The sequence below is a fragment of the Arvicola amphibius genome, chromosome 1 (assembly GCF_903992535.2).
Source record: "Arvicola amphibius chromosome 1, mArvAmp1.2, whole genome shotgun sequence".
Taxonomy (NCBI): Eukaryota; Metazoa; Chordata; class Mammalia; order Rodentia; family Cricetidae; genus Arvicola; species Arvicola amphibius.
The window spans coordinates 121,559,923-121,575,419 of NC_052047.1; the positions used below are offsets into that span (position 1 = coordinate 121,559,923).

Sequence of the window (15,497 nt, forward strand, 5' to 3'; positions counted from 1 at the left end):
TCACCCCTTGCAACTCCTAAAGCTGTTTAGATTCCTGCATAGAAGTCTCCTGCTGAGAGTGCTCACCCATGGGTGCCAGGAGCCACTCCTGCTCAGAAAACAGCCATCAGGTGAGGAGTCTTACAAAGCCTGCTCGCCTCCTTCACCTCCCCCTGTAACACTCTGCCCTCCCAATAACCGGTGTTTATTCCATATTTCAGTCTGTTTTTGTTTGCTTGGGTACTTTATGCTTCATTTTTGAATTTTCTTTTGAAAGACATGGACACACTAAGTAGCCGAGGCTGGTCTGGAACTCACTTGGTAGCCCGCGCTGATTAGATATGCATGATTTTCCCACCTTCTCCACCTCCCAAGTGCTGAGATTTCAAATAAAGCACCACTGCAGCTGGATCTTTAAAGTTGTTAAATATAAGCGAACAGAATTGTTCATGGCTGTTTCCCCACCTCCCAGACCCATGCCTGGCCCTGTTTGGATGCTCAGTGACTTGAAGTGACTAGATGGCCTCATTTAATTCCCACGACAACATCTATTTGAGTGGGTGTTCAGTTACCGCTCCACAGTACAGTTTCCTGGTGGAGTTTTTCACAAATAGTGATGCTTGACTCCAAACCCAGTAGGTTCTGATTTAAGAGGTCTGGGGTAGGGTTATGCTGAGCCTATAAAGATATTGCACCGACCCTAATGTGTAGCCATCTTAAACAGAAGGCAGGACACCTGTCAATCAGAGCAAGCTCATACCTGGAAGGAGCAGGGTCACTCTCAGGCTGTTGGGCCAAGTTGAACTAGGGCAGTCAGCTCCGTGGCACCTCGGAAGGGATGTGGGGGTCTGAAGAGCAGGCCTTAAGTTCCCCTTTGTGATGAGAGCAGGACCTGTCTGCTAATGGGTGTTCTCAAGAAACCCAGAAGCAAAAGTGAAGTTACTTCTTAAGTGCATGGAAGCCACAGATGCCTCTGGAACAATGCTCTGAGTTCTGGGGTTCTAGAGAACCAGGCTGAGGGGTTGGAGAAGAATGGGCCATTGTTGAGTAAGAGGGGCCTGGCAGAGCAGCCCTGCTAAAAGAGTGTACCCTTGAACACCAGGGACCAGAGTTTCCATAGGACTGAAAGTTGAATTGATTGTAGGGGTCTGCATGTCTACGAATTGGAGATTGAGTCCCAGCACTGCCCTAACCAATGTGACCATAAACATGTAGTTTACTCTTTCTGAGGTGTGGCTTCTTCCACTGTTCAATGACGTGGAATTCTCTGGGTGTGGAAAGGGTTAAACAAACTAACAGGTGCAAAATGAGCAGCTGAGTGTACTGAAGGCATAAGCACCCTCTTCCCTCTCCGCCACTACCCATCTCTGAGTCATCCTCTCCCCCTCTCTCTCCTCCCCTTCTGAAGTACTGGGGATCAAGCCCGGGACTTTGCACATACTTGGCAAGTACTCTACCTCTTAGCCTACCACTGAGCCACACTCTTCCCTTGGCTGTCCGCCAGCCACATCTACCATTTCTTCCTCAAATACGATGCCCACATTCCTACAGCAGGGCCTTTGTGCTTGCGGTCTTCCGAGTCAGAGAGCTCTTTACCCAGGGATACTCAAGACTCATTCTCTTGGCATCTTCCAGTCAAATGAAGCTTCACTTTCCCAGTTAGCCCTGTCCTAATTACTTTGCATAACATGGTAACAGCCTCACCCCCATCTTGGGCATTGATCACCTCCTAAATTACACACCATTTCCTTTGCCTAGCACATACCTATGGTGTCAGAAATCAGTTTGTAGCCATTACTCATGGAACACCCCAGCACTGTGTCTGGCGGTGAAAAACTATTGAATGAATCTTTGCATTTGCTGCTTGTGAACTCTACAAATAATCATGAGCTCCCCCAAATGCAGAACTTTTCTAAGTGCGGGGATACGGGAGTTCAAAGGATCCCGCAGCTACAGCCACATGAAGGTCACGTGCGAAGGGGATAAACACAGCAAATTAACTGAAAACATACAGAGTTAGAAAGGGGGCTAGGATAGAAAGGAAAAGCTAGCAAGAAATGGCGGTCCAAGGAGGTGTGGGGAAGTATGGCTGAAGGAGACAGCTCTAGTCTGAGGGAGAGCCTTATGGCAGGAAATCAAGCAGAAAAATGGTTCTCAACCTGTGGGTCCTGACTGGGGGGAGGGGGAGAAAGGGTGTCTCATCTCAGATATCTTGTTTACTGGATATTTACATTCATAACGGTAGGAAAATTACAGTTAGGAAGTAGCAATAAAATAATTATATGGTTGGGGCCACCACACCATGAGGAACTGTATTAAAAGGCAGCAGCACTAGGAAGGTTGAGAAGCACTCGTGTAGATGGAATGGTTAGGCAGGAAGACACAGGCATGCTGCAGTGCTATGCTCAAACAGATCACAGTGGGGAGGCCAGGACACAGATTAACTGGGAAGCTTCTAGAGCAGGTTCTGGTGATAGATAGCCACACTAGTGGCATCTCAAGGGCTAGGGAGCGGAGGTTTTTGCTGCTGTTCTCAAGGAAGCAGCCCGCTGTGAACCAGTGTCACAACTTTGACTTTGACCCTTGCAGAAATTGAGAGCCTTAGAAGGCTTTTTATCTAAGTTCAACAGCTTTATTAGATAAGATCCAATTCTTCTTCTTTCTCCCCCCCAGTAAATTTATGTAGTTGTGCTGCCTTGGCCCCCATCCAAGAGCCATTTCATTAACTCCAACAATTTTGTTCTCGTCCTTAGCAAGACTGTGCATTCATTTTCTGTCTTTAATCTTGTAGGGACCGGGTAGAGGGGCGGGGTAGGGGCGGTGAAGTGCTTCAAGTAGGAAACAAGCCTGGGTCTGGTTTTTTGTCCTTTCTGTTAAAGCAGAGTAAAGTTCTCATTCCTGTTTCAGGCTATTGACCTAATTCCAGGGAGCAAAGGCACCAGTCCTGCGGAAGCAGAGTTTAGGTCAGGGTTTAGTCTTGCAGGCACTGTTTGCCTGGGAAACTCTGGCAGGGAGCCACTTTCGCTGGTTCACGATGTTCTGTCCTGTTAGAAGTTGAAGCTGCATGTTCTCTGCTAACTTCTAATCCTTCTCTCTCCAGGCTGCATTTGGGGCTAAGGCTCCAGGTCAGAATTCGTTCTTCATCAGCCTCTGGGTAAGCTTCTTCTTCATCAGCCTCTGATTAAGCTTCTTGGGAGCCTTCCGGTCTGCCCGGCTGCTGAAGGCGAGAGCAGATGCCCTGTGTCCGCCTCGGATTTTAAAACCAGGTAACTGAATACGAAATCCTTCACCGGCAGGTGTCACCTGCCCAGGGGTCTTTAGTGATTAAATCAAGGATAAACACAGCGTGAAGCGACTTTAGGAAAGTGTGGGGAAAGGCCTGGAGATGCGGGAGTTCGGCCCCCAAGGAGGGAAGAGCCAAAGGGAAAGGCGTGGGACAGAATACTGGGGTAATGCCGGGGATCCCGAGGCCCTAAATCCCGGGTTAGCAGCTGCGACAGAGGCTGAACGCAGGCTTTCCTAGAAAGTGAAGGCTGGGCGTCGCTTTTCCTCTCTTGGGGAAAGTACCATTCTCGGCAGGGTTGTAGAAGATAATGTCAGGCGTAATGAAAAGCTTTTTTATAGTTTTTATTGTTGACTAAGCATATGCTATTATACACAAGAATAGGCTTCCCTACAGCTCTTTCAGACACATAGAAGCTGCTTTTTCATCAAAACCATCCCCACCCCCACCTCTATGCCTTTCCACCCCACCAATCCCCTTCTTCTTCTCAACTATTCCCGCTGACACTTTTGTTCTTTTAAGTTATTTTTTTCTGGAACCCGGTGTGTTTATTCCCGGTTGCTTACAGGACCATGAATGGTTAGCTCCAGGAGCTTGGGCAATGTATTGGTGTGAAATTAATGTTTATAGCTTTTTTTCCCACCGTGCTTTTTTCACAGTCGGTCAGTGGTAGTGGGGATGGGATCCTCCTGTGGTTGAAACACACGCTCATTGTTTTCTTCTGGCCCTGTTCCATGATTGCTAGAAGAATTTGGGCCAAGGGACTGAAGCTGGGAGTGTCCCCAGGCTACAGACATGTCTGGGATCCCGGGAACACGCTGAGTGGCGCTCACAGATGGCAGCTGAGGCTGTGTGTCCGGCACAGACTCTGGTGACCACGCATGCTCCAAGGCCCAGACCCTAAGCAGCCCCGCCCTGTTCAGGCCACCGCTCACTCCTGGCACTTGACACACAGCTGGCCCCGCCCTGTTCAAGCCACCGCCCACTCCTGGCACTTGACACACAGCTGGCCCCGCCCTGTTCAAGCCACCGCCCACTCCTGGCACTTGACACACAGCTGGTCTAAACCCAGCTACGCACTTTAGAGTGAAGTGCACCTTGCCTTTGCAGTCTTTGTACAAAAAACAAGTATCTCCTAAATGATTTCTTCTCACAAGGGTGCCATGTAAAAGCAATAAAGTTATTCATTGGCCCAGGTAAGTAAGAGATTATATTATTCTAATTACTGTCTTCTGTTTCTTTTTACTTTTCTGCATCTAAGAAGTAGAAAGCTGTGAGTTGCGTGTGTGGCTAATAATTTGTTCTGCTGGGCAGTGCTGGGCTGTTGGAGGTGACAGCTATGTTAATTACACCGACCCCACCATCACACACTGCACAAATTAGTTGAAATGTCACAGTGTGCTCCCTAAATCTGTGGGACTGTATATCAATTAAAACAGTTAAAATATCTGCGAAGGGGCTAGGGAGATAATGCAGTCAATAAAGTGTTTGCCCTGCAAGTATGAGGGCCTAAGTTGATCCCAGAACCCAGTTTGAAGAGCTGGGGATGGTGAATCCCTAGGGTGCCGTGCCCGGCACACCCTAGCCTAACTGGTGAGTTACATATAAGCCAATGACATACTTTGTCTCAGCAACAACAACAAAAGTCAATGCCTAAGGGACAGCAGTCAAGGTTCTGCATTTACATGAACACGTGCACCTGAACACATACACAACCCATACACACAAACACACAACATGCATGTTAAAGTTTTTAAATACAGTAGCCAAATGACTGTTACTGAGGGATCCCTTTCAAGGCCCGGGCCTTGAGAAGTGGGCTCTGAATTGATGACCTCAGACACATGCAGACTCCCACATAGGGAGAGGTAGGAGAGTCCTTCCTGTACAGTGTCATGGCTGAATGAAGCCAGTGACGTGTCCTACCATCAGTATGAGCTATGGCGCTCTCAGAGCTGGTCATAGACTCCTCCTCAACCCAATCAAGAACACAAGACCACAGTCTCTCCTCTTTGGTGACAGGCAGGAGGCAACAGACGACATGAAGTTATGGCGGAGAGGCCTGGTCCTCCAGGCTCTGAGGAGCTCCTGGGGCATCTGCAGGGTTCACGGGCAGCCACCACCTCCATCTGTCCCTGAGGCTGTGGCCACCTGGGAAGCCATCAGCCTGGGGAGACAGCCGGTACCTGAGTACTTCAACTTTGCCCACGACGTGCTGGACACGTGGAGTCAGCTGGAAAAGGTGAGGCTCACCCTGCCCTGGCATCCCACCAGGGCATCTGAAGTCTCTCAGACACTGCAGTGAGACCCAGAACTGTAAGACAGGGGGCATTTTAACACTGTGACCTGAGAGCCTGGCAAGTCCTGAAACTCAAACTGTTAGCCCTCAAGCCTGAGTGGGGGTGGGGGAGCAAATTTGACTCAAGCTAGCACGCAAGCCTGAAGGGACCAGATCTGACCCAGGCGGTATGAACCAGACACACCTTACACAGCACTTACCGTGTCCCCGTCCCTGAGCCCCAACCACACAGGGCAGTTATGCTTTTTCATCCTCCTGCCGTGGAACCCAAGACGAGCAGAAGGAGCTTTGCTTTGAAGATAGCCTGTTTCTAACTCTTACAGACCTCCCTCCTGAGCAGGAGAAACAGGAGCTCAGGGTCCTGGCTTTTCACCTAGTAGTGAACAAAAACAAACAAAAACAACAAACAAATCCGGATTTCATCGTGTCTCTTATCTGCACACGCTTCTTTATTTTCCCTCTCTATGTGCCTGTTATGGAAATCTCTCTGTATTATAGTTGATGCTAATATTTTATTGCTAATAAGAGAATATAGATTTTGATTCCAAAAAAATTTTAGGATTAATTTTGTTTGTTTGCTCTGAAAAAGCAAAAACAAAACAAAAACAACAACAATCAAACAGGTCTATGATTGACCTGTAACTTATTATATAGACCAGGATAGTCTTGAACTCATAGAGATCTGTCTGCCTACCTCTGGAGTATGTTTTTTTGTTTGTTTGTTTGTTTGTTTTTGCTTTTGTTTTTGAGATAGTCTTAAACTGAAATCCAGGCTGGCCTGGAACTATAGCCAACTTGTAGTTCAACCTAGCCTTGAACTCATGGCGAGCCTCCTGCCCCAGACTTCCAGGTGCTATGATTACAGGCTGTCTTATCTGTGTTCCTTTCAACCTTGCCAATGCTGCCACCAGTTGACAGAAATGCTACACTACCATGGAATATGGCAAATTGGTAAAGACAGAGACTCAGAGACAGCCTTTGCAGTCTAGACATGCGTCCTCCACAAACATAATGTGAACTTGGGCAAGTTTGCTAAGATCTCTGAGCATTAGCTTTCTCGTGTGGAACTATGAAACGAGGCATCCGCTACCCCATGCTGTAATGAGCATTGAATGAGAAGCACATGTGACTCAGGCCAAATGCTCCAGCCTTAGCTAACAGCAAAGAGTAAGCTCTTTTCTTTCCCATTCTAGAGGAATTTCCCTTTTTCCTTCCCTTTCTTTTTTTTTCCTTTTTTTTCTTTTCTTTTTTTCCTTCCCCTTCTTTGTGTTTCTTTTCCAGTGTTGGAGATGAAGTCCAGAGCCTTGCACCTGTTAGGCCAATGTTTTATCTTGTTTTTGAATTTGGAGCTTTGTTTTGGTGTTTGTTTTGCTTTCTTTGAGACAGGACTTTTGCTGCATAGCCCAGCCTGGCCTTGAACTAATAATCCTTTGGCTTAACTTCCCAGTTGTTGCCATTAAAGTTATTTGCCATAATTCCTGACCTTTTAGTGGTCTTCTGATGATAAAAACAAAATAGGCAGGAGTAAGTCATAAAAATGAAGCCAGGTTTTCCAAAGTTCTCAGCCTCATGAAAGCCACGGTGATGAAGACAACACCGAAGAGGACTCAGGATCGGCATCTTCAGAACAAGCGGAGCCCTTGGCAGCCCAGTGTTTGTCACAGCCTTCACTGAGCCTTGGCTGCAACCGTGAGCCTCGAGGCATTTTAAGCTCGTGGTCCTAACCCAACTTTCTAGTCACCTAGAAAACAGCAGCCCTTGCCCCCAGTGGAGCTGGGCAGTCTCAGAAGGCCAAGAATGCTGTCAAAGCTTTTCCAAAGCTTCATTTCCGAAGAACTGTCATTATTTGGTGTTACACCCCATCTTTTTCTTTTACCTTTGAGATTGTAATATAGTTACGTACCCCTCCTTGTTCTCTTCCAAACGCCTCATGTTTTCGTTTTCCATTGTTACATGCTTATATGTTTATGTACACACACACACACACACACACACACATTCCTAAATATAACCTTCTCGGTCTGCAGAATGTTACTTGTATGTATGTTTTCAGGGGTGATCACCTGGTATTGGACAGCCAATTGACTTGTTAGTTTTACAAGGCTGTCTAGATTTGACACAGCTTGGAACTTAACCAGTAAGAAAGTCTATTCCCAGGAAGCCTGTGGTGATATTTTGTTTGTGCTGTAACAAATAAAGCTTGCCGGGTGATTAGAGTGAGGAGCGAGCCACATTAGTTAGGCGCAGAGGCCAGGAAAATGGTGGCACACGCCTTTAATTCCAGCACTCTGGAGAAAAAAAGCAGGTGGATCTCTGAGTTCAAGACCACCCTGGGCTCCACAAGATTTATCCAGTCTAAAAGAGAATCAGAGTCAGGTGGTGGTAGCTCACACCTTGAATCCCAGTACTTAGGAGTCAGGTGCCTTTAATCCCAGCACTAGGGAGGTAAAGACAGTAAGGGATATGGCTGGGCTGGGAGAGGAATATAAAGTGGGAGGAGACAGGAGCTCAGTGCATTCAGTCTGAGGATGTGCAGGGACAGGATCACCCTTTTTGGTCTGAGGATTTTGTACAGTTAAGAATTCTAGTGGCTGCAGAAGTGTTCCCTTTTCCCCACAACCTCTCCAGCATAAGTTGTCATCAGTGTTTTTGATCTTGGTCATTCTTTCAGGTGTAAGATGGAATCTCAGAGTTGTTTTGATTTGCATTTCTCTGATAACTATGTATGTTGAACATTTCCTTAAGTGTCTTTCAGCCATTTTAGATTCCTCTGTTGACAGTTCTCTGTTTAGGTCTGTACTCCCATTTTTTATTGGATTATGTGGTCTTTTGGTGTCCAATTTCTTGAGTTCTTTGTATATTTTGGAGATCAGATCTCTGTCTGATGTGGGGTTAGTGAAGATCTTTTCCCATTCTGTAGGCTGTCTTGTTGACTGTGTCCTTTTCTTTACAGAAGCTTTTCAGTTTCAGGAGGTCCCATTTATTAATTGTTTCTCTCAGTGTCTGTGCTGCTGGGGTTATATTTAGAAAGTGATTCCCTATGCCAATGTGTTCAAGTGTACATCCCACTTTCTCTTCTATAAGATTCTATAAGATTTATGTTGAGGTCTTTGTTCTATTGCTGCATTGATGGTGGAAATGCAAGCTGGTAAACCCCATTGGATGTCAGTGTGGTGATTTTTCAGAAAATTAGGAAACAACCTTCCTCAAGACCCAGTCATACCACTTTTGGGTATATCTGGATGCTCAATTGTGCCACAAGGACATGTGTTCAGCTATGTTCATAGCAGTTTTGTTTGTCATAGCTAGAACCTGGAAACAACCTAAATGCCCCTCAACCAAAGAATGAATAAGGAAAGTGTGGTACATTTATACAATGGAGTACTACATAGCAGAAAAAAATGATAGCTTGAATTTTGCAGGAAAATGGATGGAGCTAAAAACATTATTTTGAGTGAGATAACCCAGACACAGAAAGACAATTATCACATGTACTCACTCATAGGTGGGTTTTAAACATAAAGCAAAGGAAGCCAGCCTACAAACCACAATCCCAGAGAACTTAGACAACAATGCAGACACTAAGAGAGACTTATATAGATCTAATCTACATGGGAAGTAGAAAGTAGAAAAAGACAAGATCTCCTGAGTAAATTGGAAGCATGGGAACCTTAGGGGAGGATCGAAGGGGTGGGGAGAGGCAGGGAGGGGAGCAGAGAAAAATGTAGAGCTCAATAAACATCAATAAAAAAGAATTCTAGTAGCTGGATGCTCTGCTTCTCTGATCTTTCAGCTTTCACCCCTGATAGCTGACTTTGGGTTTTTAGCATTAACACCAATTAGAATTCATGCTACATCCGGTCCAACTTTTGGTACATAAATTTATGAAAAAGTCACTTGCCTGTGACTTTGCAGCCACCAGCATAGGCCAGAGCTACACATGGCCTGAATCACTGCCCCACTGGCGAGATTTTCCTTTCTTCTCTCCTGGCGGGTTGTGACCTTCCCTGGGTCCTCTTCTCTGGCTGCTGCCTTGAAGCCCACTCAGGCTTCTACAGTTTGACAAAGCAGCAGTCAGCTTCCTGTCCTCCTCCTCATCATCATCATCGGCAGAGTTAGTGAGACAATTGGGAATTCTTAAAAGGAGGAATTACTTAAAAGAGAAAGTTTTTTGCCCATGTTAAAAGTGGAAAACATGCTGGGTGGTGATGGTACACATCTTTAATCCCAGCACTCAGGAGGCAGAGGCAGGTGGATCTCTGTGAGTTCAAGGCCGGCCTGGTCTACAAGAGCTAGTTCTGGACAGGCTCCAAAGCCACAGAGAAACCCTGTCTCGAAAAACAAAAAACAAAACTAAACAAAAAAGGGGGGAAAGCTATTACAATGGAGAGAGTTTGGTCTATGTATATTACACAATGCATGATTTAAAATTGGAACAATTAAATCAATTAAATGAAGGGATAATAAACTTAACTGAGATGGGCATAATGTTAATTATAATCTTAATAACTCTTGGTTTATCTCTAAAAAAGGTGGTTGATATGCGTACCAAGATACAGGCCTCAGAAAAGCTTATTGAAACAGATCATAGAGATATTCAGAACCAGACATTTTGCAAGGGAGAGGGCTGCTTGTTCATCCCGGCCGCCCCGAAATAGCCACACAGAATTTGTATTAATTAAATCACTGCTTGGTCCATTATCTCTAGCCTCTTATTGGCTCTCACATCTTAATTTAACCCATTTCTATTAATCTGTATATTGCCACGTGGCAGAGGCTTACCAGGAAAAATTCTAACCAGTGTTTATCTCAGGCAGAGGATCCATGGCGTCTCTCTGACTCTGCTTTCTACCTCACAGCATTAAGTTCTGTCTTCTCTGCCTACCTAAGTTCTGTCCTCATTGGTCCTTGAGGCAGGTCCCAGGATTTGCATGCGTCGCAGCCCCTCAGCGCCCATCGCCTGGAGCCACTTGGCCTTAGAGCGGCTGCTGCTCACACTCCACTGCAACATTTCATGAGGTCTCGGGGATTCAAACCACATGAATATCGAATAAATCCTTAGGCTCTCATCATCTGTGGAGACAAAAACAAAATCCTCCTTTCCAAAACATCAAATTCTTAAGCCCATATTTTAAAGTCAAGATACCTTTCTTAGCAGTTCCTAGAATCAAATGCCTTTCTCCAGTCCAGAACACAAAAGACAACATAATCAATCAACATATCATACATCTGTACACATTTATCTTTTTAAGCTATATACATTCTTTCTATCTTTTCCCAATACATACATTCCCTCGGCCTGGGACAACCCTGTTCGTTTACCCCTCTTTCTCAGTTGGACTTTGCTTTGCTGCCAAACCGAGTGAAGGACGTCAGGATTAACCATACCCCAATCCACCCTCACCTTCTGAGGGTGACCTCTCAGCGTTCCCTATTTCCCGATATCTCGGCTGGCACCTCCTATGCCAATATCTCGGTGGGAGGTGGGAACCTCCAATTGCCACACACCGTGCCCCGTGTCTGCATTCAGCGTGCTGGCACCCAGTTCGCGAGATTCGGGCAAGGGGAAGGAGGTTAAAATACACAGATACACACAGACAGAGAGACAGAGACACGGGTCATCCTTGAATTCCCCAAGAATGCCCCCTTTATTGTGTTCAGGGGCAGATTATACAGAGATAGCCATGCCTCAGCCAAACCCACCAGAAACCACTCTCCTGCAATCAGGAACTCCTGAGGTCTCGTGCTCAGAGCAGCTGTAGGCACTCAGATCAGGGGATTATAAGAAACTCAGGATCTGGGGTCTCAATGCTCCCAACACTTTGCCCAGGCATATCACTTCCTGTCTGTCTGTACAGACCTCCAGACCTCTTTGATTAGCTACTGGCTAGCTCCATCCTCTGATCTTCAGGCAAACTTTATTTGTACAAACAAGATATCGCCATATTTTTTGTTTTTCTCCTTTTTTATTGTAAATGTTAAAGGAAAGAATGTTATAATAAATATAAGAAAAACTATATACAAAAATACAATAAGTATATACAATATATACAGCCAATAAATACGTCAATAATGTCTAGTCAATTAACAATTGACAAATTCAGAGAAAATACTCCAAATCTATCCTATCTTGGTAAATCAAAAAGGTTGTACATAATTCACTTTCTATTCCTACCTGCATTACCAAAACTATCTTTTTATGTCTCTCAACCTTTCATACATTACATTTCTTTAGTGAATTTCTTTTCTGAGTCTGGTAACAAGGAAAATTATAACTATAAAGTGACAAGAGCCCCTGAAAGGTCTCTGTGAAGACTAAAAGTACTTCACCCAACAAACAGCATGAAGCAGTTTGGCGAAAACTATGCCCAAATATCAAAAATACTATTTATAAATGTTAATTTTCATTTTAGAGGGGTGATTATAAATGGTTAATGGTCACAGCCAATTTCTTTCTAAAAAGGGGGGATATAGAAATAAATACTTTACAAAGTATGGATTTTCATCTATTGATACAATTTTTTTTTTTTGGTTTTTCGAGACAGGGTTTCTCTGTGGCTTTGGAGCCTGTCCTGGAACTAGCTCTTGTAGACCAGGCTGGTCTCGAACTCACAGAGATCCGCCTGCCTCTGCCTCCCGAGTGCTGGGATTAAAGGCATGTGCCACCACCGCCCGGCTATTGATACAAATTTAAGGTCAATTTTGTTATACTGTTTATGCACACACACACACACACACACATGTATATATTTCTACTCTTGTTTAAGGTATTATGTCTATGCAGCTCATTTAAAATGTAATGTACAGTTAAGAAATAGAGATTAATAGTCATTTATAATAATCAAATTTTAGTCATATTCATTAGATTTTCTAGATATACAAAGATATATTTCAGGTAAATAGATAATCTTCAACACTTCAAAGACCTAAGAAATATGGCATTTAAAATGTTTTAAAAACTTAAATTTTTCTCAACTGTGAGATATATCTGCTTCTGGCAGAACCAGTTACTTCAGAGAGGATGATGTGTATTGAAGAAACTTGTTATGGAATTTGCTTTCAGTGTGACAAGGCTAGCCATTTAGGCAAGAAAATGCTCTTGCCTGGACTGCTTGATGGTATGCTGTATGAACTGGACATACAGGATCCACAGGATAGTGACTGTTAAACTTTCTAAGATAAGACAGGATGGTCCTTCAGAATTGTTTCACAGAGAAAACTGCTTAGAAGAGTAAAGTTATACAGGAAGTCCAAACAAAGATACAAAGAGAGAAAGAGAGTAAACCGAGTCAAGGAGACACCCTGTAGCTTCTGGGAAAGCAAGGTAACAAGTCATAAGCCTCATGGTGAAATATAAACTAATAGAAATGGGTTAATTTATAGTTAGAGATAGTCAGAAAGAAGTCTAAGCTATTGTCCAAACAATTATATTTAATATATTAGCCACTGATTATTTCATAAGCAGCTGCAGGAACAGCTGAACCAGTATCTCTCCTTACTAGAGCAGGAGAACCAGTCCAGGGGACCAGTGGAAGAGAGAAGATGTCTAGCCACAAGTGATAGTCTCACATGGCATGCATTCACCTTTTGTAAAGCAGATGTTAAACTCATAGTCAACTTATAGTAGAACTATCCCTCAAAACTGGAGAGACTTGGTTATAGATGGCTTAGAACCTGGTCCTCAATTACAATGTAGGACTTGGTGGAAAGATGAGACTGAGACCATTGAACAACAAATTAGGGCTAGAGGTATAGGAATCTCTCAAGACCAACTTCTTGGAGAAGAAGAGTATGTTAATGTAGAAAGACAATCTCTTTATGATGTCCGTACCCTGGTTTTATGCCATGCAGCAGCTTTGAATGCTTAAAACAGAATTGAAGAAGTAGGAAAGAAAATTGAGTCATTTATTAAAGTCATACAAGGCCAAAAGGAAACCTTCAGATTTCTTAATAAAGATTGACTTCAGTGGTAAATAAAATGATACCAAATCCAGAAACCAGACAAATAATAACTGAATCTTTGGCTTATTAAAAACACTAATTCTCAATGCAAAAGGATAATCAGGCCTTTAAAGGCAAGATCAGCACCCTTGAAGGAATGTATCTAAGATATAATCAATATTGAATCTCATAACCATGATGGTGCTTGGATAGGAGAGGTGATTTCCAGAGGTTTGAAGAAAAATCAAAATGTTAAATGTTTCAATTGTGGTAAACAAGGTCACCTAAAAGAGATTATAAACATGGAATTCCTAGAAACAATATTTTTTCTAAGCATAATCCAAACAGAATTCCCCTCCCTTCTGTATTATACAGAAACTGTGGCAAAGGCAGGCATTGGACTAATGAATGTAGGTCAACAAAAACCCTTTGCCATTGGGAAACTCCTTGAGGGGCCTCTCCCTATGTTAAATTCAGTTCAGTCATTTCCTGTCACCATAAAGGAAACTCCTTCCCAGAGCATTTGAAGAACCTAATGCCTATTGTAAGAAACCATACTGCTTTAGATGATAGAACAGCTTTAGAAAATAAAATAAAAATTTCAGAAGAAACCATAAATTGATAAAGATCAGATTTGAACAAGAGAGACCTCTTGATTCAAACAGCATAGCCATTCAACCTAAACTAACTTATGTGACTAACAAGTGCTTCTAATTTGATCAAATATAACTTGCCAAAAAGGAAACTCCCCAAAGTTAGGGATTGGTGAGGGCTTTGTTTTTGTCTTTTTAGAAAAATAAAAATAACCACACTGAAGAATTTAAAGATCTTTGGGCAAATAAGCATCCAAACAAGAAGGGAAAAATACCCAGAAAAAATTACCAAGAGAAAGAATAATCTGACCTAATTCAATGCCTGAAGTCTCCAAAAAGATGATGGGATCCCACAATGACAATTCCACCATGACTGTGATAATACCACTAAGCTGACAAACATCACCCAAAGATCAGCTTTGGACTACAAACTTCTCAGGACCATTCTGAGGTGGTTAGCTGAGATGATCTAGCCTCACAGACTATTCTAGTCAGGACTTGAGACAAGCCCTGAACTTTCTCATTATGTAGAGACTGGACAACAAATGATACAGCTACCTCTCCCAGGACTTGACAATTAACCCAAATTTGTCTTTTCAGGACCCCTAATGATACTAACACCCCCCAGACAGCAGAAAATAATATTAAAAACACAATACCCACTTTCCCAAGAGGTAGGGTGAGTGGATTTTGGTTATTCAGTAGCTTATGAATATTTGTTATTGTTTAGTATGTTGGTTATAAGTTGTTATTGGTAATGGTCAGGAAAAAAGCTAAACAAAAAGGATTAGATTCAGGGTTCTGTTTGAAAAGGAAAAAGGGGGATATAGATATGACAGGATAAAAGAGTAGATTATTGAATCTGTTCTAAAAAGATACATAAATGATAGGATAAAAGGGTAGATTATTGAATCTACTCTGAAAAGAAAAAAGGGAGGATATAGCTATGATACGATAAAAAACGATTATTGAATCTACTTTTAAAAAGCAACTACTAGTTTTAAATATTTTATATTGGATTTGATTTTTGTATATTGTATGCATTTTTTATATTGATACAAACTTAAATTATTTTTGTTAGAACATACTGTACATAAGTTTTTAATTTTGTTCAAGGTATTGTACCTGTACAACTCATTTAATAATATAATGCAAATTTTTAGTCCCTGAAAGTTATTATTACCAACTATTTAGTATAATAAGGAAATGAAGGTAGGTAATTAGTCATCTATTACAACCAAACTTGTAGTCATGCTAGATATATTTTCAAGGTCAACTGGATATAGTTTAAATAGACAGATTGTCTTTAAACACTTCAGAGATATACAGAATGTAGCATTTGAGATCTTTTAATAACATAGGTTCTCTTTTTATAAGATAATGAGACACGTTTGCTCCTTTC

The 15,497-nt window shown here is 42.9% G+C and overlaps 1 protein-coding gene across 5 annotated transcripts in view; it reads left to right on the forward strand.

Moving 5' to 3' along the window:
* Acsm5 (acyl-CoA synthetase medium chain family member 5) overlaps positions 1–15,497 on the forward strand; it is a 47,914-nt gene continuing 32,417 nt past the window's right edge. The window contains exons 1-3 of one of the 5 annotated variants that reach the window (XM_038334834.1): positions 1–110; positions 3,080–3,245; positions 5,285–5,504. In XM_038334834.1, coding sequence (XP_038190762.1) covers positions 5,304–5,504 — 201 coding nt within the window. In that variant the 5' untranslated portion in view covers positions 1–110; positions 3,080–3,245; positions 5,285–5,303. The other 4 variants (XM_038334825.1, XM_038334847.1, XM_042055647.1 and 1 more) reach the window with 4 other exon arrangements.